This window comes from Embiotoca jacksoni, unplaced genomic scaffold (assembly GCF_022577435.1).
Source record: "Embiotoca jacksoni isolate LCO1_2020_lvr unplaced genomic scaffold, fEmbJac1.0.p SCAF_21, whole genome shotgun sequence".
NCBI classification, from domain to species: Eukaryota; Metazoa; Chordata; class Actinopteri; family Embiotocidae; genus Embiotoca; species Embiotoca jacksoni.
This window is the reverse complement of record NW_027185352.1, coordinates 7476625-7498694: the sequence shown is the minus strand read 5'-3', so window position 1 is coordinate 7498694 and position 22070 is coordinate 7476625. Positions and strand designations below refer to the sequence as shown.

The 22070-nt window shown below is 42.0% G+C and overlaps 1 protein-coding gene across 2 annotated transcripts; it reads right to left on the bottom strand.

Annotated features, from left to right (window-relative positions):
• Window positions 1-3487: 3487 nt before the first annotated feature.
• Window positions 3488-20105, bottom strand: LOC138202567 (N-acyl-phosphatidylethanolamine-hydrolyzing phospholipase D-like). Of its 2 annotated transcripts, none has more exons than XM_069156686.1 (10): window positions 19970-20105; window positions 13048-13126; window positions 7782-7874; window positions 7383-7520; window positions 6156-6380; window positions 5948-6051; window positions 5623-5788; window positions 5311-5459; window positions 4804-4918; window positions 3488-3963 (listed from the first exon to the last, which is right to left on the bottom strand). In XM_069156686.1, the coding sequence occupies exons 1-10, from the start codon at window positions 20080-20082 to the stop codon at window positions 3850-3852; spliced, it is 1296 nt and encodes a 431-aa protein (XP_069012787.1). In that variant the 5' UTR covers window positions 20083-20105; the 3' UTR covers window positions 3488-3849. The 2 variants fall into 2 exon arrangements, with proteins under 2 accessions (XP_069012787.1, XP_069012789.1); XM_069156688.1 differs by lacking the exon at window positions 19970-20105 and adding an exon at window positions 16958-17210.
• Window positions 20106-22070: the final 1965 nt, after the last annotated feature.

Genomic DNA, 22070 nt, shown 5'->3' with positions numbered 1-22070 from the left:
AGGGGCGATTTTATTTGATTATCTTAAAATAAATAATGTCAAAGATTATAACCAGATGTTAATCAACAACAATATTTTCCCTGGAACACGCAGGACTTGTTCTACGGCTGATTCTCAGACTGGAGGTGTTTTGAACTAAACACTAACATGTATCCTGGGCTGATCTCAGCTCTTCTCCCATTGTGTTGGCATCCATTCAGAAAAACAGAAAGCCATGTGTCACAACTCTTGTCATGCAACCACAGCCTGTTTACACACAGACAAACAAACTTTAATGTGAGTTTTCCCTGTTTACACATCTGGGACAGAATCACAGTCAGGAAACAAACACTTCCTGTTTCTGCATGAATGCAGCCTTTACAAATCTGATGTGAGTTGTGTTGACGAACAATAGTGCTGTAACAAATGATCGAATGTGTTGTTTCGCTGGACAAATACACTTCTAATTTTTTAAAATATGTCTCAACTCTGATTATTAATCTCATTATTAGCTATCATCAATCCATCGATAGTATGCGAGTAATATTCAGATACTTCTCATAAACACAGATGTAAAATCTAGTCTTGAATTTTTGTCACTTTACTCACTCTTTTTTTTTTTTTTTTTTTTTTTTTTCAAAAAAAAATCCTCAAACCTTTCGCTAAACCAATAACATCAGTCACTATTTGGGTTTTGGTCCATGTTGAAGGTGAAAAAACTTTGCAGACACTGCCACCTTGTGTCATATTGTACAAAGTGCATCCTCGTTGACAAACATACTGTAATAATATTGTGTGGTAGAAAAAGGGGAAGGGAAGGAAAAGTGTCGTTTCTCTTTTTTCAATGAGTTTCTTTCTTCTTTTATTTATTTAATTAAATCAATGGTTTTTGAGGCTCGACGTTTAATACACACTCCAAATCAGCAGGTGGCGGTATGCGGAAGAAGAGCTCTATGAGACGCACCTGTTAGAAAGCATGTTGTGAAGAGGTGTGTAGAGAGGAGAAAAAACAAATGAGATAAATACGATATTTAAATACTTCACCTGGTTTCTAGTCATTCACCTTCAAAAAAAGAAGTGGAATAACGTTAGATTTAGTGTTTTTGTTCTTCATTTTAGACTATTTTAGACGACATGTCTGACTTTTTTTTTCCATAATTTGGACGACATACTATAGTATGACTTTTTTTTTTAATCATATTTTGGACGACATGTTATAGTATGACTTTATCATATTTGGGACGAAATGCTATAGTATGACTTTTTATCATATTTGGGACGACATGCTATAGTATGACTTTTTATCATATTTGGGACGACATGTTATAGTATGACTTTTTGGTCATATTTCTGACGACATGCTGTAGTATGACTTTTTATCATATTTGGGACGACATGCTATAGTATGACTTTTTATCATATTTCTGACGACATGCTATAGTATGACTTTTTATCATATTTCTGACGACATGCTGTAGTATGACTTTTTGGTCATATTTCGGACATGTTATAGTATGACTTTTTATCATATTTCGGACGACATGTTATAGTATGACTTTTTGGTCATATTTCTGACGACATGTTATAGTATGACTTTTTATCATATTTAGGACGACATGTTATAGTATGACTTTTTATCATATTTCTGACGACATGTTATAGTATGACATTTTATCACATCTTGGACGAGGTTAAAGAACTGACTTTTTTGTGCTATAAGTATGACTTCTGTTCAAAATTTGCTCAGGCAACACAACAGTGCAGTTGTCAGCGTTGTCGTCTTACAGTCTAAAGGTCCGTGGTTCGATCCCCGCCTGGGACTTTCTATGTGGAATTTGCATGTTCCTGCATAAATAATAAGTAAGAGTAAAGTATGTCGTCCAAAATATGGACAACTATCTTATGCATGTTATCATGCATATAGTCCATGATGTAAAACAAACATCATGTAGTCGTAAATGTGACAAAGTCACACTCCAGGCAAGAACATGCAATCCTCCACAGACAGAGTCCCAAGCCCCTGATCGAACCGAGTACTTCCTGATTGTGAGATGACAACGCTAGCAACTGTAAAATTGTGCTGCCTTTAGTGCATGTTTGTCTGACTTATAGAACATTTAAACTTTTTAATGAAGACAGCACAGTGGTGCAGTGCTATTGACTCCCAGTCAGAAGGTTCCAGGTTCAATTCTTGCTGTGGCTTTTCATCAGAGATGTTAACATCATCCTTTCCAGGATGGGTCTTGAACCTGCAACGTTTTGACTGGAAGACAACAATGCCAACCACTGCAACATTGATCACTCTTCCCTAACATGTTTAAAAGTTATATAAGTCAGACAAGCATGCAATAAAGACAGCAAAATAGTTGTTATTTCACAATCAGGAGCTTCTAGGTTTGATAGGGGGTCTGGAACTTAGTGTGGAGGATTGTATGTTCTTGCTTGAATGTAATGTTTTACATTATGGACAACATGCATAAGTTAGTCGTTATTATTATTATAATTATGGATGACAAACTTTACTTCCATGTTATTAGTTTTGCACATAGAAAGTCAAAGGCAGGACTTGAACCCTGGACCTTTAGACGACAACGCTGACAGCTGCACCACTTACACTTGATTGGCTTACATACATTGAACGGAAGTCATACTTATTAAATGTCGTAAAAAATAAAAAGAATATTTCATGCTATAGTATGACTATTTTTCCATATTTTGGACGACATGTTATAGTATAACTTTTTTTTTTTTTTTATCATATTTTGGACAATATTCTACAGTATGAATTTTTTTCAGATTTCGGAAGACATGCCATAGTATGACTTTTTTGTTTTCCAAAATTAATTAAAAATGATAGTATGTGAACAAAAATATCATAAAAATGTCATACTATAGCATGTCTTCACAAAATGCATAAGAAAGTCATACTATAGTAATTCGTCCAAAATGTCATGTCGTCCAAAATTACATAAAAAGGTCATAGTATAGTATGTGAACCAAAACTATTTAAAAATGTCATACTGTAGTATGTCTTCTAAATTGGCATACCAATTTCATAGTATAGTATGTCATCTACAATGGCATGAAAATGCATACAGCCAATATAGATATAATACTATAGTCCTAAATGGCATTGTCTCAGCATTTTATCAAAAATTTGAATAGCTTGGTATGTCATCAAAACTATAGCAGATAATTTGGGAGTGTACATTTAGAAATCCTGAGTTAGTGAAATCCAGAATGTCATTTTAATTATTCATTTACATTACATTACATAAAATCACCATAATGTTTTCTGATGTACTTGAAAATGCGACCAGTATTTTTTGGTACTACCACTTTGGGATGCCCAAATTTTGAATTTTACACAATGAAATGATCAAAACACCATGAAATGATGAAATGCAGAGCGACAGTAATTTTTTTCCTCCACATTTATCAGGCAAAATAATATAGAACAGTATTTAAAAACCCATTTTTAAATTGTTGACAAAAGGAAACAAACAAATTCAAAATGTAACATCTTTAATTGGGAATTCTGTGAAATCAACATTACAAACAGGTTCCTGCAGAAAGTGAGCTCAACATTCTGCTGCGCTGGTTTTTACATTCTGCCTGAAAAGATATGCTTTTTAACGTAAAAATTATCATATATTATTATGTGGAGGAGTCGCAGCGCCCGCAGGGTCGCATTGCTCACCGGTGACCACGTGACGGCAGGGCAAACATGCGGTACGTAAACGGCGTCGTAGAACATTTCAAATCTTCTGCCGGGATGAGCTTGCGTTCGTACGCCGCATGCGGGGCAAACTTCCATCGGTCCGTGTGTGCGCGATGAACAAAGTCTCCTGCTCCGTTGCGGATGCAGCTCTACGGATCTGCGATGAGGCGAGACTCCCCGTGATGCAGCGTGAAGAACGCCTCTGGCCTCAGTCCTTTATGTTCCAGGGCCTCTCTGAGACGAACCGGCGGCTCCAGGTAGTTCTGCGTGGAGGAGAGGCGACACCGAACGCGAGGATTAAAGACTCTTTCCTGAGCGTCGACATGCACGCTAACTTTGAGCTCAGCACATTTTTTTTTTTTGGGAGGATTGTGACTTTAGCATCGGCTGGATTGGAACTCTCCAGGCGTGGCAGTGAGCCACGGGCTGCATTAAACCGTGAGCTGCAGCTTAACAAACAATGACACCTTTGTTATACCGCGTTACCAGAACATAATAGCGTATCGGAGCACTTTTTTTTTTTTTTTTTTACCTCTGTCACCTCCTCTGGCTTTAATGGCGCTCTCTGAAAATAGTCAATTACAGCGGTGTTTGAATGCTTGTTGTTAGAATTATAATTCTGCATAAATGTGACCAAAAACATCAGGGTATCACACGAGTCTTGAAATTTGGTACACAGTCCTATTGGGAGAAGTGTTGGTTTAACTTCACGGCCATTTGTGTTCTTGTTCCTTATATTTTGTCCATCCAATTTATACACATTGGTTTTCCAAAATATTGTTATATCCGAGTCTATTCAGGGCGACGCCATGGTAAACAGTCATCTTAAAAGTCAATACTCATAAACCTTTGGTGAAATCACGAATGGGTTTCAAATAGTTACGTTCGTCTTACAAATAGTGAGCTGGTTGGTGATTTCGTTCTCTTTGGATGGAGCCAGGTTAGCCATGTTAACGCTAAGCTACACGTTTGGTCCATCCGCCCTGATTAATCAGACATTAGAGTGGGACTCATTTTCTTTTGAAACTGTCGGCGAAAAAGAGATTAAGTGCATTTTCCCAAATGTCTACCTTATTCATGTCCGAGTGTCTGTATCTTCTTACCTCGTGGGCGAGAGCAAAGGTTCCCCAGTGGATGGCCACAGACTGTTTGGCCTGAAGATCCTGGTGAATCTGAACCGCCTGCTCTGGATCTACGTGCTGTCCCACCATCACGTCCCTGAAAAAAACAAACAATATTTCAGTCTTGTCTGCGCCCGTCTCTGTGAATGTGGCCACATTGACGATAACAATCAGCCATGTGTAAATGGCTTTCTGTTTCTTGCCGAGGTCGGTAGTTAAACGTGGTGTTATACTGGACTACGTTGTACTGAAGTGGGTTTGATTTTCGGTCCACACCATTTTCAGAAAAACAGCTGTAATGTCTGTAATGTTATAACAATATAATGTAGCCTGGTGCTAAAACAAATGGACACCTCTGAGTGTCAAGTACAGTGATGCAATCTATTGATCTCTAATAGAAGCATTGACGAATAGATTGTACAGGTGAATATAAGGTAGGTGTGTGTGTGTGTGTGTGTGTGTGTGTGTGTGTGTGCGTCCTCACGATACCTGGGCATGTAGGCTCCGATAGGGATCGCTGCGAGATCAAACGGCCCGAAACGTTTTCCTATCTCCTGGAAGGACGCACAGTAGCCGGTATCGCCAGCGAAGAAGAAGCGATGGTTTGGACCCAGAACAGACCAGCTGCCCCATAAAGACTGAAAGAAGGACGAAGAGTCGTTCAAATGACTACACAGTCGTCACCGCGTTGCGCCAACTCGTTTTTTTGCGCCATCGAAAGTGTCCAAATAAATGTTCTGAAGATATAAAATATTCTGGTGCCATCTCATCCGATTTGTAGTAATAATTCCAATAAATGACCGTGTTGTTGTCCAGCGCCGTGCGTTTGCTCCAGTGCTGAGAGGGCGTGCAGACGAATGTGAATTTGTCATGACCCGGGAAGCATTTCTTCTCCCACCAGTCCAGCTCCATCACGTTCTCACAGCCCATCTTTGCCAGCCAGTCCATCAAACCCAGGGGCACGAACCTGTGACACACACACACACACACACACACACACACACACACACACACACAGGTTAACAGTGCAACGGGACTGCAGGAGCTATAAGTGATACACATAAGAGGTGTGTATCTTATATAAAAAACGACATATTATTTTGGACTCCAGATGAAGCATGCATACCAGCGTAGCTCCCCTCCAAAGCGGCCGTTGAGGCTGGCCACTGATCCAGCGTCCAGGTGATCGTAATGAGAATGGCTGATGACGACAGCATCGATCCTCGGCAGCTGTCGGCAGGAGGGAACAGGGGAAAGGAGCAGCCGGTGAAACAAAGTCTGGATGAAATGAAGTCGGCTCGTTCCTGAAAGGGAAGTTTAAAAAGGTAGCGAACCTGTTCCACGATGCAGGGAGGCCCCCTGTACCTTTTGGGCCCCGTAAATTGGACCGGCGAAGCTCTCTTGCTGAAGATCGGGTCCGTCAGAATATTGAGCCCGTCCATTTCAACCAGAACCGTGGAGTGGCCCAGCCAGGTGACTTTCAGACCGGGACCAGACTCAGAGAGGTCTGGGTGCTGGACAAAGTATGGCTCCATCACTGGGAGCGTATTGTCCAGGACCTGTGGGAACCGAGACGGTGAGGAAACAAGGGGAGGTCTCGTCACTTCTTTAAAAAAATGATACCAAAGTCACTGTTTGCTCCTCTCTGAACTCAGGAGATGGTCTGCTTTTCTTTCTGCCTGCAGGATTTATTCATAGTTTCATCACACTGACCACCTGATAAGGTACTTTTGAGTACTCAGTATTTATGCATGTACTTTACTGACTGTTGCCAACTATCTTTCCATCATTGAATTTTACGCCGATGACTTCATTAGTAGTCGATTAGTACGCCGATTTTTTTTTTCCAAAGTTGTATCCAACAACAAAACCCTCCAACCTGAGCCAGTAAAGGGTTAAACATTTTTTTCCTCAGGCTGCGTGAAAGCAGCCTTTAAAGCCCGTTAAGCTTTTACTGAAGTCAGCAAGATTTGCAATTGGAGCTATAAATAGAACTGACAATGGTGATGTTTCTACCGGGACAGATCAGAAACATGAGCTTGTAATACTACTCATGTTAGTATTTGACTGACAATGTTTGGTCTGAATTCTCTAAGAACATTAGTTCTGTAACAGGGCTGCATGATTATGGCTAAAATGATAATCAAGATTATTTATCAGTTATTCATTGATTTTAGGGACAATATTTTTTATTTTTCCACAAACGTCAACATCTACGCCAATCATGTTCATTTAATTGTGGAAAGCCAAAGTTGTGATTGAGATTAATATTCAATTATTGTGCAGCCCTACTCCGTAATTTAACAACAATAGCAAATGTGAAATTCATCTTCTTGTATCATCTTCAAGTGTTTAAGGGTGAATTGAGCGTGGAGTTGTTTTCTATATCGGTCACTATACGTTAAATTGGGCCATTCATGTTTGAAACATCATTTATTGCTGATTTTAGATTCCCAATATAACACTTATAATTTAGTGGAGCTCCACTGAGACTGTGATTATTTTGTCATTATGGAACAAAGCTTGAAGTGTAATTGAAAGCAGACTGAATAATTACTCACCTCCTTACCAGGAATATCGCTGTAGTTTCTATCCAGCAAGAGGAACCTGAGCACCCTGGCGTAGGAAGGGAAGCGCCACGTTGGCCAGGGGTTCATCCAGCGGCCGTGTTTGTCCCGACACGACTTCGTCACTTCCTCCTGCGGTCGAAGTAAAACGTTAAGATTTTAGCCACTCGCTGGGCGCACTGTGAGGACATGACGCCAGATAAAGAAAGTCATTTTGAAACACACGAATGATAGAAAATACACAAAACACACTGGAGAACTGGAGGGATCCCATGCTGAGGGAGGGAGTTCAAGGCCACAAAAGAGTTGTAAGGTGAAGGAGCAGGAATGTTTCTTTCAGGTAGAGGAGAGGGATTTACTGGACGGGGGGACGATGGGAAGTGAAGTGTTTACCTCCAGACAGAGGCTCTTGCGGGAGGAGCTGCTCTTCCTCGGAGTCTGAGGATCCTCCTGTCCTCCCTCGGCGCCTCTCAGCACTCCGCCATCCTGAAGATACAAAATCAAACAGTGAAGGAGTCAATCTGTATTCTCTAAAGCGTTTGAGGGCCTAAAACAATAACTTTTTTTTCATCCCAAGTTGTATTCATTTATTTTTTGCATATATATAGTTTATGTGTGTATTTGTGAATTTATTCATTGGTCTTATTTAAAAAAAAAAAAAAAAAAAAAAAAAAAATTGTATCCATCTTATTTTAATTGTATACGTATCGGTCATTTTTTCTTCTTGCGTGCACCTTTTCCCTAACTGTGCTTCTATGCTGCTGTGACGACTAAATTTCCCCACTGTGCGATGAATAAAGTCTTATCTATCTATTCATTAATTTGTTGCTTTTTGGGAGTTTTTAATGTAACAATCTTGCCCGCACTTTTATTTTGAAATTACACTCCTATGACATGTTTGGACGATTGAGGAACTGTTTAAAACATGATCGAAATCAATGCGGCAAAACCAAACACGATCTTTTTTTTTTTTGTATTCACATGTTCTGTGTTGTCTAATCTCGATGCCTTCGTTACACACCTGCAGCTGTGATAGGCTCGTAGTGGCCAATGTAGCTTCAAGCTGAGATGAGGAGGAAGCTACAGAAATCTGGTGACATGACTTCTTTCTCGGACGGCTATTTTAAGCAAAAAAATACTATTCGAAATTTGCTCGTAATTATTCAAATATAAATTGACTATTTGCCTGGTAGAAACGTGTTCTTCTTCTCCTTATGTTTAATGGCGGCTGGCAGAAAGCTTTTAGGCGCATTACCGCCACCTACTGACGGGTGTGACGCATTACAACCAGGCACAGGCAATGTATGTATGTATGTATGTATGTATGTATGTATGTATATACTTTATTAATCCCCGAGGGGAAATTTTTTTCGCCACAGCAGCATACATACAGAAGCAATAATAGAAACAATAGAATAAAATAATAGAATAGAATAATATAATAGAAAAAGCAATAAAATAAAATAGCAGTAAATAGCAGTAAAAAATATAAATATAAAATGCACAGTATATACAGTATATATACAGTACATTATATATCTATATATATTATATACAACAAACCAATAAACACAGTCAACATATATATATAGATAGATATGTATATATATACATACAGTACAGTATATATCTATATATATAATATACAAGCAACCAAGAAACACAGTCAACAGTGTTATTGTACTGTGATGGATTTTGCCAGAGGTGAGTTATTGTAAAGTCTTATGGCAGTGGGCAGGAATGATCTCCTGTATCTGTCCTTGTGACAGCGGAGCTGGAGAAACCTTTTAGAGAAAGTGCTCCGCTGTCCCTGCAGCAGGTGGTTGAGAGGATGGACAGGATTATCCAAGATGGACAATAGTTTGTTCAGCGTCCTCCTCTCCACGACCTTTTCCAGGCTGTCCAGTTTGTAGCCGATGATGGAGCCGGCCTTCTTAACCAGTTTGTTAAGTCTGTTGGTGTCACCGGCTCCAATGCTGCTCCCCCAGCAGACCCCAGCGAAGTACAAAGCACTGGCCACAACAGATGGTAGAACATCTCCAACATCTCGCTGCACACATTGAAGGATCGAAGTTTCCTCAAGAAAAAGAGTCGACTCATCACCTTCTTGTAGACAGCGTTGATGTTGGTCTTCCAGTTCAGTCTGTTGTTGATGGACACACCCAGGTACTTGTACTCCTCAACCATGTCCACCTCCTCTCCCAGAACTCTCAGCGGTTGTGGAGCCGTCGTCTTCCTCCTGAAGTCGACCACCATCTCTCTGGTTTTGGCCACGTTCAGGAGCAGGTGATTTCTTCCCGCCCACTCCACAAAGTCCTCCACTACTGCCCTGTACTCGTCCTCCCGTCCATCCCTTATACATCCTACCACTGCAGAGTCATCAGAGAACGTCTGCAGATGTCAGGACTCTGAGTTGTACTGGAAGTCAGTTGTGTATAAGGTGAACAGGAAGGGGGACAGAACAGTCCCCTGAGGAGCTCCAATACCACTGACCACCGTATCAGACAGCACACTGCCCAGACGGACAAACTGTGGTCTGCCTGTCAGGTAGTCATTGATCCAGGAGACGGTGGACGTGTCCACCCCCACCACCCGCAGCTTCTCACTCAGTAGCAGTGGTTGGATGGTGTTAAATGCACTGGAGAAATCAAAGAAAGTGATTCTCACAGATTCACCGGTTCCGTCCAGGTGAGACTGAGCTCATTGCAGCAGGTAGATGATGGCATCGTCCACTCCCACACGAGGCTGGTACGTAAATTGCAGAGGGTTCAGAGAAGATTTCACCAGCGGCCTGAGGTGGGCCAAGACCAGCCTCTCCAGCACCTTCATCACATGAGATGTGAGGGCAACCGGTTGGTAGTCGTCGAGGCCAGATGGAGTCGTCTTCTTGGGGACAGGAACCAGACAGGACGTCTTCCACAGCACCGGGACCTCCTCCTGCTTCAGGCTCAGGTTGAAGAGGTGTTGTAGGATCTCAGCCAGCTGGACGGCACAGGTCTTCAGGACCACGGGGCTGATTCTGTCAGGTCCTGCAGCCTTGCGCTGGTGGATTCTCTCCAGCTGTCTCCTAACCTGGCCAGTCGTCACAGAGAGGGGGGTGAGGGGTGTGTGTGTGTGTGTGTGGGGGGGGGGGGGTCGAGGTGTCGATGGAGGAAGAGCCCTTTGAGATTGAGGGCTCTATGCAGTTCACCAGGGGGCGCAGAGGGGGGAGGGGGGAGGCAGCAGAGGTGTTTGGGAGGTGTGAGGTGTGGAGGAGACAGATGAGGGTGGTGAACTAAACCTGTTGAAGAAACAGTTTAGTTCATTTGACCTCTCCAGGTTCCCCCTGATTGTCTCTCTCGCCCCTTGAAGCCAGTAATCTCCTTCATACCGGTCCACACCTCCCTCACGTTGTTCTGCTGGAGTTTGGCCTCCAGCTTCCTCCTGTAGGAGTCCTTGCACTCTCTCAGCTTCTCCTTCAGGTGGCGCTGCACTCTCCTGAGCTCCTCCCTGTCCCCAGACCTGAAGGCTGCTTTCTTCTTATTAAGAAGAACTTTCAGGTCACTGGTGATCCACGGTTTATTGTTGGGGAAGCATTTTACAGTCCGGGATGGTACGGTGGTGTGTTCACAGAATTTGATGTATTCTGTGATACAGTCCGTCATGCTGTTGATGTCCTCCCCATGTGGTCCAAACAGCACATTCCAGTCCGTGGACCCAAAGCAGTCCTGCAGGGCGTCTTTAGCCTCCTGTGTCCACCTCCTCACAGTCCTGGTGGTCACAGGCTGCCTCTGCACCAGGGGGACATACCTGGGAGTCAGCAGGACCAGGTTGTGGTCTGATCTACCAAGGAGGGGAGGGCAGTAGTACTGTATGCATCCATGGCATTAGCATACAGTAAGTCCAGGGTTTTATTGTTCCTTGTGGGGCAGTTCACATACTGGTGCAAAGTTGGCAGTACTTTATCCAGACTGGTTAAAGTCTCCAGTAACTGCCAAAAATGCACCGGGATGCTTCGTCTGAAGTTTGGACACAGTGGAGTGGATGGTGTCCACTGCTGCCTCTGCGTCAGCTGATGGAGGAACGTACACAGCGATAACAATGGCGGACGAGAACTCCCTCGGCAAATAATAAGGGCGCGTCCCCACAGCCAGCAGTTCAATGTCCGGGCTACAGAAACGTTCCTTCACACACACGTGGTCGGGATTGCACCACCTCTCGTTCACATAGACTGCAATCCCTCCACCTTTCTTCTTGCCGCTCCGAACAACGTCTCTGTCCGCCCGAACAGTCCTGAAACCGGGTACGGCCGCGCTGTGGTCCGGGAGATGTGAGTGCAGCCATGTCTCGGTGAAACACATGATGCTGCACTCCCGGTACTCTCTCTGGGTCTTTACCAGCGCGCCGAGCTCGTCCGTTTTGTTAGCCAACGACCTCACGTTCCCCATTAAGATCTCCGGTACCGCTGGTTTATATTTCCTCCTTTCCGCCTTTAGCTTAGCTCCAGCTCTGCAACCCCGCCGTCTTCTCCGAAGTTCAACGGGGATCTCAGGCATCGCTCCGGACAGCAGCAGTAGAGAGCTACTCAGCGCGATCAGCTGATCACACGAGTAAACAATAACAGAGCCCCCAGCCAGAAACGTGGAAAAATTACGGTCCATTACGGACCGTTAACTTAACACGAGAGAAAGAAAAAACAAAAACAAAAACAAAAAAACAAAACAAAAAAAGAAAAAAAAAACAACTCCGAAGAGAGGAGAAAGGCTTAAAAAATACTAATAATACTAGTAACAAGGGGAGGGGAGCTGCTGTAACAGGCTGCCGCTAGCGCGGCGCCATCTTACAAAATCAGCGGAAATAAGGAAGAACATATCCAAATTAAAAAAAAATTTTTTATATTTGAACAATTATTTGAATATTTGAAAATCATGTCCCATTCCTACTTCTTTCCAACTCCCCCAGATGAAGACTATTGATTTATCAGGATTATGACCATTATTGTTTTATGGGACTTCAGGGTGAGGTGGTCCATGTTTACACAGCATGCATGAAACAACAGGGTAAGAAAGCATATTGCAAAGTATCAAAGTAGTAGATTTGATCTTCTTAACATCGTAGTTTCATCAGGCAGACCCACGTCTATATTAATCTGCCCTCACATAACTAAATAGCCTCGAGTAAGTGCAGTCAGATTCTATTTTCCAATGTCCTTATGAATTCCCCTTCACGTCTTTGAGTTCAAGGAAAAGTGGTTAGAAAAAGAGTTAGGACGTCATTTCTTTGACTGTTTTACCTCACCCTATTAGTCACATTTTGCTCCATCTGAGGCTTTAAACGACTTATCTGCCCACGTATAAAACAGTACTCCACAAGACCTTGGAAGACTAAACTTGGCAGCGTCGGCGGTCATCGTGAGTAAATAAACTCAACCGCAGTGACCGTAAATAAACCTTTTTCACAGAAGACACTGACATTTCCTGGGAGGACAAGCAGACAACAACTGTGATTATTTTTCACAGCAAATTTGTCAGCCACATTTAAACAGCTAAAAAAAACAAACAAAAAAAATCAGGACTCAGAAGGCATGCACTAACTTACACCCAGTATTTGATCCCCTCAAACAGTTACCACATCTTTGTTCTATATAATTACAACTGCTGAGCAGCAAGGTGTGCGTTACCTCCATCAGGCCTTTTCTCTCCTCGAGCGCCGCTCGGTCTGAAGACGATGTCTGCTCCATGGCCTCGCCGCCGCCGCAACTGGCATGGACACACACAGAGTTCACTTTTCATAACTGCTTCACAGTCAGTTGATTTAGTGTGACACACACAGAGCTCTGCTGAGGCAGCCAGAGGTAACGTGTCCGGCTGAAAAAGGTGCACCGGAAGCTGCTGAGGACGAGAACAGCGTTACGCATCCATACTAACGAGCGGGACAGCGGAGAGCTCAACCAGAATAGTTTGCGTGCGAGACGAAGATGATAATCAGACATATTCAAATGCATCAGGAGGGGATATTTTTGTGCTTCCACAGAGCACTAAAGTCAGCGGTAAACATTTGTTCGAGCCTCCCTGAACTCGACGGTACTGTCTCGGTGCATTATTACTGACATCAACTCGCTGGCAGGAAGGATTAAGCCACGCGTTGCTCAGCGGGCGCGACTCTTGTGTAATATTGAGTTGGAAGGAACTCGTGTGCCGACGCATTGCATGATGCAAATATCAAGACGGTATTGCAATGCAGAAAACGCCGCATTAATCATTAATATATGGTGATAGGGGTGAACATACTTCTGGTGAACCATTTCAAGGTTACCCGTGCTCAACGCATTGTGGGTATATCCACCTCAAACATGTCGGTGCGGAGTTCGAGTCCTGCACTGAGCTACAGGACTGCTTTTACAGCATTTCTTCTACACGGAGCAGACTGGATGCAACTGAAGGGGATAAAAACCTCCAGTAGGAAAAAGATGCAACATGTGACCAGTATCTTTGACAATTTAGTTTGGAAGGAAGAGAAACACCTACACGTACAAACATTCACACACACACACACACACACACACACACACACACACGCGGCAACACAAACAACAAAACACGAACCTCCCGTCGGACCAGTTAAATCAAAGCCTCTGATTGAGTCAGTCGGACGTGTTTGTTTTGAAGTTGTTTGATAAGAAACGCTGGACACCGTCCTCCCTATTTATGGAGGATAACCAGTTACAGATAATCATTTGTCCTCGGAGGAAGAGCGACGTATCCACGGGCGTCAACTAACAAATTAATGATAACAAAGCTCTCATTAAATTAGTTACCTTCGACTACAACTACATTTATTGAAGTGTGTACTTAAGTAAGATGTTGAGGTTCTCGTACTCCATTTGATGCTACTTTACTTTCACGCCACTAAATTTCAGAAGGCCACGTTTTAATTTCCACTCCGCTTTGCTTCCTTTTCAGATAAATATTCGACACAATGAAAAAGAACACGTTGCTGGAGATTAAATCGGTGGTTTCCAACCCGTTTTGCTTCTGACGTCTTATTAAAAAGGGAGGTTGTAAACAGCTCCACCAAATAATGAGTTTTCCCTCCAAACTTCCCTCTCGTGGCTCGATTTCAATAAAAGTTCAAATGAGCCGATATCTCAGCAAAAAAAAAAATCAGACTAAAGAAAAAAAAAAAAATCCACAAAACTGCAAACAGATTTGCGGTGCAGAACTTTTTTTATTTTCCTTTTCCTCTCCCAGTAATCATCTGACGACTCCTCACATTTATCTGCTGATCCTTTACATAACAGTGGATACAAAATAGTTCAAACCAGCTCCTCTGGCATCATCTCCAACAGGGGTGGCCAACCAGTCAGAGACTAAGAGCCACATTTTTTACTGTGTTACCGCAAAGAGCCACATCATACACATGGGCACACATGAACATCACCCCATCCCTTCCTCACACACACACACACACACACACACACACAGACCTCTGCTCAGCCAGATTTATTGTAAATGTCACACACCAACATGATAATGACAGAAATGGACTCTTACAGTACTAAGACCACAGGCCAGTCATTTTCAACAATGAACATTGTGTGCACTGTCTCACACACACAAACTCTCAGATTACACCAAGTCCACAAACAAAAATATAATAATTTACAATAGCGTTTTTCTTTTACTATGCATGTTGCTTAGTGCGACTTCTGGCATCCCTTGCCTTGAACAATCCTCTTCAAATCTGGCTTGTATTCTGTTGTTGCCACTCGAAGCAATTCTTTCTCATGGGTGTCAGTCAGAAAGATCGATGCTTTGATTTCACGTGTTTCAGGGTAGAAAACACAGACTCAGACGTATGTTGACCCAAACATTGACAGTATCTTAAGCGCAGCCCGTTTGACATTGGGGTATTTTTCCATTGGCACACTTTTCCAGAACTCAATGGTCCCTTCCCTTAAAGCAGGTTTCAGTTGGTCCTCCTCACAAAGATCGATCATCTCCAACTCAGCCGCGGCTTCATCTGTGACTAGCGGGGCTTTCAAACAGTCCGTCTCCGCATTAAATGGGTCGACGAGGAACATCTGTGGCCTTTTCAGTTGTAGATCACGGAACCGGGTCACAAAGCTTTCGTGCAGGTTTTCAACCAGTGTTGCATATCTGGCTTTTTGCTTATTCAGGGCGGCGCTGGTGACTTGCCCGCTGGCTTTTAGCAGAGTGGGAAAATGCGTTAAATCTCCCTTTTGAATATGCGCCTTGAACAGCTTCAGTTTGTTGACAAACGCAAACACACTTTGCACCAGGTCAGGCAGCATTTTTAACTTACCCCGCAGGGTCAGGTTCAGTCTGTCCAAGTGACACAGCATGTCGACCAAAAAGGCCAGATCCATAATCCACTCGACGTCCGAGAAACTGTACCTGCTTTTCTGCCTGACTTTTCAAAGTGTCCAACTTGTGCTTGCGAAGTTCAGTCCCTTTTGGAAATCCCTTATCGATGTTAGCGTGGAGTGAGCTGAAGTGGCGCTGAAGATTTGAAGCTTTGAAATGCGCTGATGACGTCTGACATATCAGGCAGAATGGCTCGCCATTACGTTCAACAAAAAAATATAAACTCTCCTACTCTGTTAAAAACGTCCTGTGTTCATCTTCATATTTTCGTTTTGCTGTGCATTTTTTCCCTGTCATTTTGAGAGCGAACTGGACACTAATTGTTTACTCAAATGATCTTGCTCCTACTGGGAAACTTTGCGGTCTTTTCATCTCACTCACATGCGCGTTTGACGAAAATACCGTATTGAACTCAAGCGAAGCGAACACGCACATTAAAACCACAAACATTACCTCCAAGAGACTTACAACTGAATGTACTATTCTGTATATCCCAATTTTTTTGGAGTGGTAATCCTGTCCTACCTCTCTGTCTAAAGTATTTTGCAAAATCAATAAAAAGATTTTAAAAGAAAAAAAAAAAAAACACAAACACAAACTTCGATATGAACGTAAGAGCCGCATGAAACCAGGCAAAGAGCCGCATGCGGCTCGGGAGCCGCGGGTTGGCCAGGCCTGGTCTACAACAATAACACAAGGGCTTCGGATTTAATAATATAAAGAGCATACTTAATAATATCAATCAGAGGGATCAGAGCAGTACTTTTACTTGAGCTACATTTTTTTTTTGCAAATACTGCATGTACTTGTTCTTGTACTGGAGTATTTGTACGTTGCTGTTTTTTGGGTATAAAGTGTCACACAAGTGAATCTGTGTCCCTGTGACATTTCCTAACAACGTCTGAGACATTCAACCGTTTCCTTTTTGAAGGTGTGCCAGCAGGCAGTGACACAAAGAGGAGAGCAACAGACGAGCGGAGCTGAAACACGGTCCAAATACAGAAATACTGCATTTCAACTCAATACTAGAGAAGCTAAATGAGTCCCTTTGGGAGAGAGAGAGAGAGAGAGAAAAATAAATAAATAAATAAAAAATAAAAAAAGAGAAAAGGAGTAGAAAGCCACCACACACACACACACATAGCTTGGTTATGTACCACACGTCGTGACACGCCACACAGCCACTGATTATTAACAACTTACCTGGAAACTTGAATGCAACAACGCGCCACCGGTGGATTTCTCAGAGAGAAGACATGTTTGTTGCATTCACGTCAGCTTGTTTTCAATGCGAGCCGGGTGACATGATCTGGAGGCTCCCCGCGTATTTCCACTGCATGACCACGGAGTATCTTGTGGCAACTACCGGCAACAGGGATCCCGGAGGCGGCAGTGAACGCTGTCTGCAGGACCGTCTATTTGTGCAGCAGCAGCAGCAGCAGTGATGTTACCAGATGTGCAGACGCTTCAAAGCGCGTGTCGAGTAACGGAGGGGGCGTTTCCTCGAAGCGCGTGTCGAGGCTTGCTTTATTTAGGGGAGGAGCCAAAAATGATGACGTCCGAAACCTCGCTGCCCGGCTGTACCACGTGACTGCTTCGGGACGCGGTTCAGATTTTGCCGGGAGGTTTGACAGCAATATAAACCCCTCAGGCTCCATTCAAAATGTGGGTTGTTGGTGGAGAGTTGAGGTCAGTTGAGAGTTTGGATAGTTTGGAGAAGTTAGAGAGAGAGAGAGAGATAGTTTGGAGATTTAGGAGAGTGAGGAGAGAAGGATAGGTGATAAGATGGAGCCAGCTGGGAAGAGGAGGATTTCCCCTGTGTGGGAACACTTTGATTTGATAACTCCTAATAAGGTAAGCTAAATCTAACTCTATTTCAGACACATTAGGTTTGCTTATCAAGAACTGTATTTTTCACAGTTTCTTATTTTATTCAAAGGTGAGGTGTTTATTGTGCTCCAAGGAGTTGGGGTACAATAACAACACCTCATCCATGCTGAAGCGTTACCGTGCCTTGCATGAGAATAAGGAGGAAACTGGAGCTTCACCCAGCCAAGGTAAGTCATTACAATATTACAAATGCACCATCACAATTTTTCCCTGTTCACTTTTGTTTATTGTGCAAATAAAGACAGGTAACAGACACTGTATTTATTCTCTTTTAACCAGCCACCAGAAAACAAGAGCTGGATGAAGCCCTCGTCTCCATGATAGTGAAGGACACACAGCCCTTCAGTATTGTGGATGATGTTGGATTCAGGGCATTTGTGTCCAAACTGGATCCTAATTATGTTCTCCCTACAAGGCAGGTATGTATGGGTGCATGCATGAAACAAATGAGTACTTTATTGTGTCTCACAGTTCAGCACTATATATTTTTTCCTTTAGGCTCTGAAGGCCATGGTGGAGGCCAAGTATGAGTCAGCTAAGGAGAAGGCTAAGGCTAAAGTGGAAAAGGTGGCTGCTGTTAGCCTTACTTCTGACATGTGGACATCCACAAAACCAAAAACTGTTGAGAAACTGTTATTTCTGAATAAAAATGAATAAAATGTCCCCTGTCCTGTACATCATTGTCCAAGTTACACAAGCATATTCAGTCCCCTCTTCCTAGTTCCACAAGCACTTTCACTGTCCTCTGCCTGCTTAAGCCCATGCCATTTTCCTAAAGTGACAGAAAAACATTATTACACAACCTGCCATATCATATGATACTACCATTTTGGGAAAATTTACACACACAGAATACATTCAAAAAATATTTTATTATGCACATATGTGATCATTTATGTACAGAAATTATTTGGTCATACATTTTTGTAATTCATAGTCATTCCCAACAGCCATAACAGACACAAAAATTCAATGCATCACATGATGTGGTTCAGATACAGCTGCCTGTGATTATACACTTGGCCAGTAGGTGGTTTCGTGTGCACATGAAGCTTCGAGAAATGAACCCTTTCTCGAACCAATTGGCTGAAGTGGTTCGATGCCTCATGAGGCTTCATCTCACCATCACTACGCAGCAGCAACAGCGGCGGCGGCACGACGGTGAGGATCATTATGAAGTCGGTACCAGCTCTGACGTCGGTGCTAAAAGCCCTCTGGTCACGTGACTGCAGGCTGGTTTTTTTTTTTTTGTTTTTAATCAAAAACTACAAACGCAGTCAGAGGGAAACTGTTGTGTAGTGTTATGAATACTAATGTACTCTTAATGAAAGAAATTATAAATTAAACATGATTTTTTTTTTTTTTTTTACTGCTACTTTCCGTTATACTCAATAATGTGGAAAATTGTCAAATAATGACAACCTCCACCATCACCAATACAAATAATAACAATAATTCCAGGTGCATCACATAAAATTTAAAGGAGCCTAATGATAGCAGGATGCCGGAGACCAGAGAGCTTAATGTCACTTTAAACAGTCTCAAAAATACCAGCCGTCATGGAGAGCGCAAACTATGCCCACACATATGTGCAGTATCAGTAACGTACATCAGTGTTGTCATTTCACTTCTTTCATTCAGTCAGTAACCTGCCACTCCCGAGTGCTCAGGCACACACTGCTGTGCTGTATATTTCATAATTGTTATATAACTTAGCAGGAATTCACTCTCAGAGCTGCATTGTATTACTAAAGTCGTGCCCATGCCTTAAAAAAAAATCATGTGCCGTGTATTGTGATGTTCAAGGCTGGGTCATGTGAGAAGTGTTATTTATGATGTCCTACCAAATACATTCAGTTGTTTACAAATTGCAGAAATACTGCACTTGCAACATAAATTCAGTTTTTCGCAGTGGAAGTATGTCAGATGGAGTTCAGACACAGTTTTACAGAAGTTATCAGACACTTACCGTAAAGCAATATAGAGGTAGAATTGAATGAAAAGCCTGGAATCAAAAGTTTGTTTTTATTTGTGTCTTTTTAGTGGCTCAAATATCTGTAAACATTTTGAAAAGCGGTGACAGACATGGATCACAATAAAGGGGAGGGGGGGGGGGCCCACATAGACCGCTTATGTATAGGACCCAGCATTTTGTGCTACGCCCCTGTTCTAGTTCCCTAAATAAAGTCCCGTTATGTCATCTGGACCGACTGCGTTAAAGCGAACAGGCTTAATGGTGGTACCTATTTACTTGGGCGGGATACCTGAGTGTAAATAAAGCGGACCACTGAGGACTTTGAACAGTTTGGACACGAGTCCACTCACCTCGAGCTCCTCCACCTGGACACGGACACCTGGAGCAGAGACACCAGATTCAGTCGCGCGGCGCCTTGATGAAACCTACAAAGCGAAGACAACCGCACAGGCTTGAGCGACATTGTTTCCTCTCTAGTTCTTTGTAACTGACCATATTTCCTTAACAGTTTTAATAAAATCAAATAATATATATATATATATATATTTTTTAAATACAACGAAGACAGCCAGAAGACAGAGTTGGACGCGTCCAGCTGTTTCAGCGTCCAGACTGCAAAAGTTGGTAGAACTTCCTGTCACGTGCTTTCACGGACTCTCGGAAATCCGAAAACTTCCTGAACATATTACTTCTGGCTTAAATCTCATCATGTCCACCGAGCTGCACGAGAAAGGCCGAGTGGACGGAAAAGTAGGTCAAAGTCTGCTCTACTTTGTGTAAACAACAACAACAACAACAAGTTTTCCAATTTGTTCTGTGAATCAGCTCCCATCACATCTGAATGTTTACAACATACTTACAGTAGGTCCATATGCTAGAAACACAAAAAAAGACAAGAAATTCTATTGAGAACAATTTGATGGAGAAATTTGATATTGCATCAGGGAGTTGGGGAAACTACAGAGAGTTTTTCTTTATTAAAGATAAACATAAATCTTATTTCTACTGCGGGCTGAAAAGAGGACCTTATATTAAAGCTTACTTCAAGATGACTGACGGAGGCAGGTTGTTAAAACAAATTAAAAAAAAAAAATGACAGCACATAACTCAATCAAACATTCTACAGTTTAACATCAGGAATTAATCTGGATCAATTTACCTGGCAGAATATTCAGCCGTGCAGGTGACTGCATGGCTGAATAGTAAAATAGTAAAATTGTGCTGCCTTTATTGCATGTTTGTCTGACTTGTATAACTTTTAAATGAAGACAGCACTGTGGTGCAGTGGTTATTGCTGTTGACTCCCAGTCAGAAGGTTCCAGGTTTGATTCTTGCTGTAGCATTTCATCAGAGATGTTAACATCATCCTTTCCAGGGCAGGTCTCGAACCTGCAACCTTCTGACTGGAAGGCATCAATGCCAACCACTGCACCATTGATCACTCTTCACTAACATGTTTAAAAGTTATATAAGTCAGACAAGCATGCAATAAAGACAGCAAAATGGTTGTTATTTCACAATCAGGAGCTTCTTGGTTTGATAGGGGGTCTGGAACTTAGTGTGGAGGATTGTATGTTCTTGCTTGAATGTAATGTTTTACATTATGGACAACATGCATAAGTTAGTCATTATTATTATTATAATTATGGATGACAAACTTTACTTTCAGGTTATTAGTTTTGCACGTAGAAAGTCAAAGGCAGGACTTGAACCCTGGACCTTTAGACGACAACGCTGACAGCTGCACCACTGTGTTGGCTTACATACATTGAACGGAAGTCATACTTATTAAATGTCGTAAAAAATAAAAAGAATATTTCATGCTATAGTATGACTTTTTGATCATATTTCGGACAACATGTGAAATGACTTTTTGGCCATATTTCGGACGACATGACTATTTTTCCATATTTTGGACGACATGTTATAGTATAATTTATTTTATTTTTTTTATCATATTTTGGACAATATTCTACCGTATGAATTTTTTTCAGATTTCGGAAGACATGCCATAGTATGACTTTTTTGTTTTCCAAAATTAATTAAAAATGATAGTATGTGAACAAAAATATCATAAAAATGTCATACTATAGCATGTCTTCACAAAATGCATAAAAAAGTCATACTATAGTAATTCGTCCAAAATGTCATGTTGTCCAAAATTACATAAAAAGGTCATAGTATAGTATGTGAACCAAAACTATTTAAAAATGTCATACTGTAGTATGTCTTCTAAATTGGCATACCAATTTCATAGTATAGTATGTCATCTACAATGGCATGAAAATGCATACAGCCAATATAGATACAGTGGGTACGGAAAGTATTCAGACCCCTTTAAATTTTTCACTCTTTGTTTCATTGCAGCCATTTGCTAAAATCAAAAAAGTTCATTTTATTTCTCATTAATGTACACTCAGCACCCCATCTTGACAGAAAAAAACAGAAATG

Bases quoted from the DNA above. Each gene is read 5' to 3' on its own strand.
- LOC138202567 (XM_069156686.1), bottom strand. From the start codon at position 20,082: ATGTCGCTCAAGCCTGTGCGGTTGTCTTCGCTTTGTAGGTTTCATCAA. The intron at 13,127-19,969 runs GTGAGTGGACTC...TGTCCATGCCAG, and splicing joins TCCAGGTGGAGGAGCTCGAG to TTGCGGCGGCGGCGAGGCCA. The intron at 7,875-13,047 runs GTAACGCACACC...TTGTATCTTCAG, and splicing joins AGAGAAAAGGCCTGATGGAG to GATGGCGGAGTGCTGAGAGG.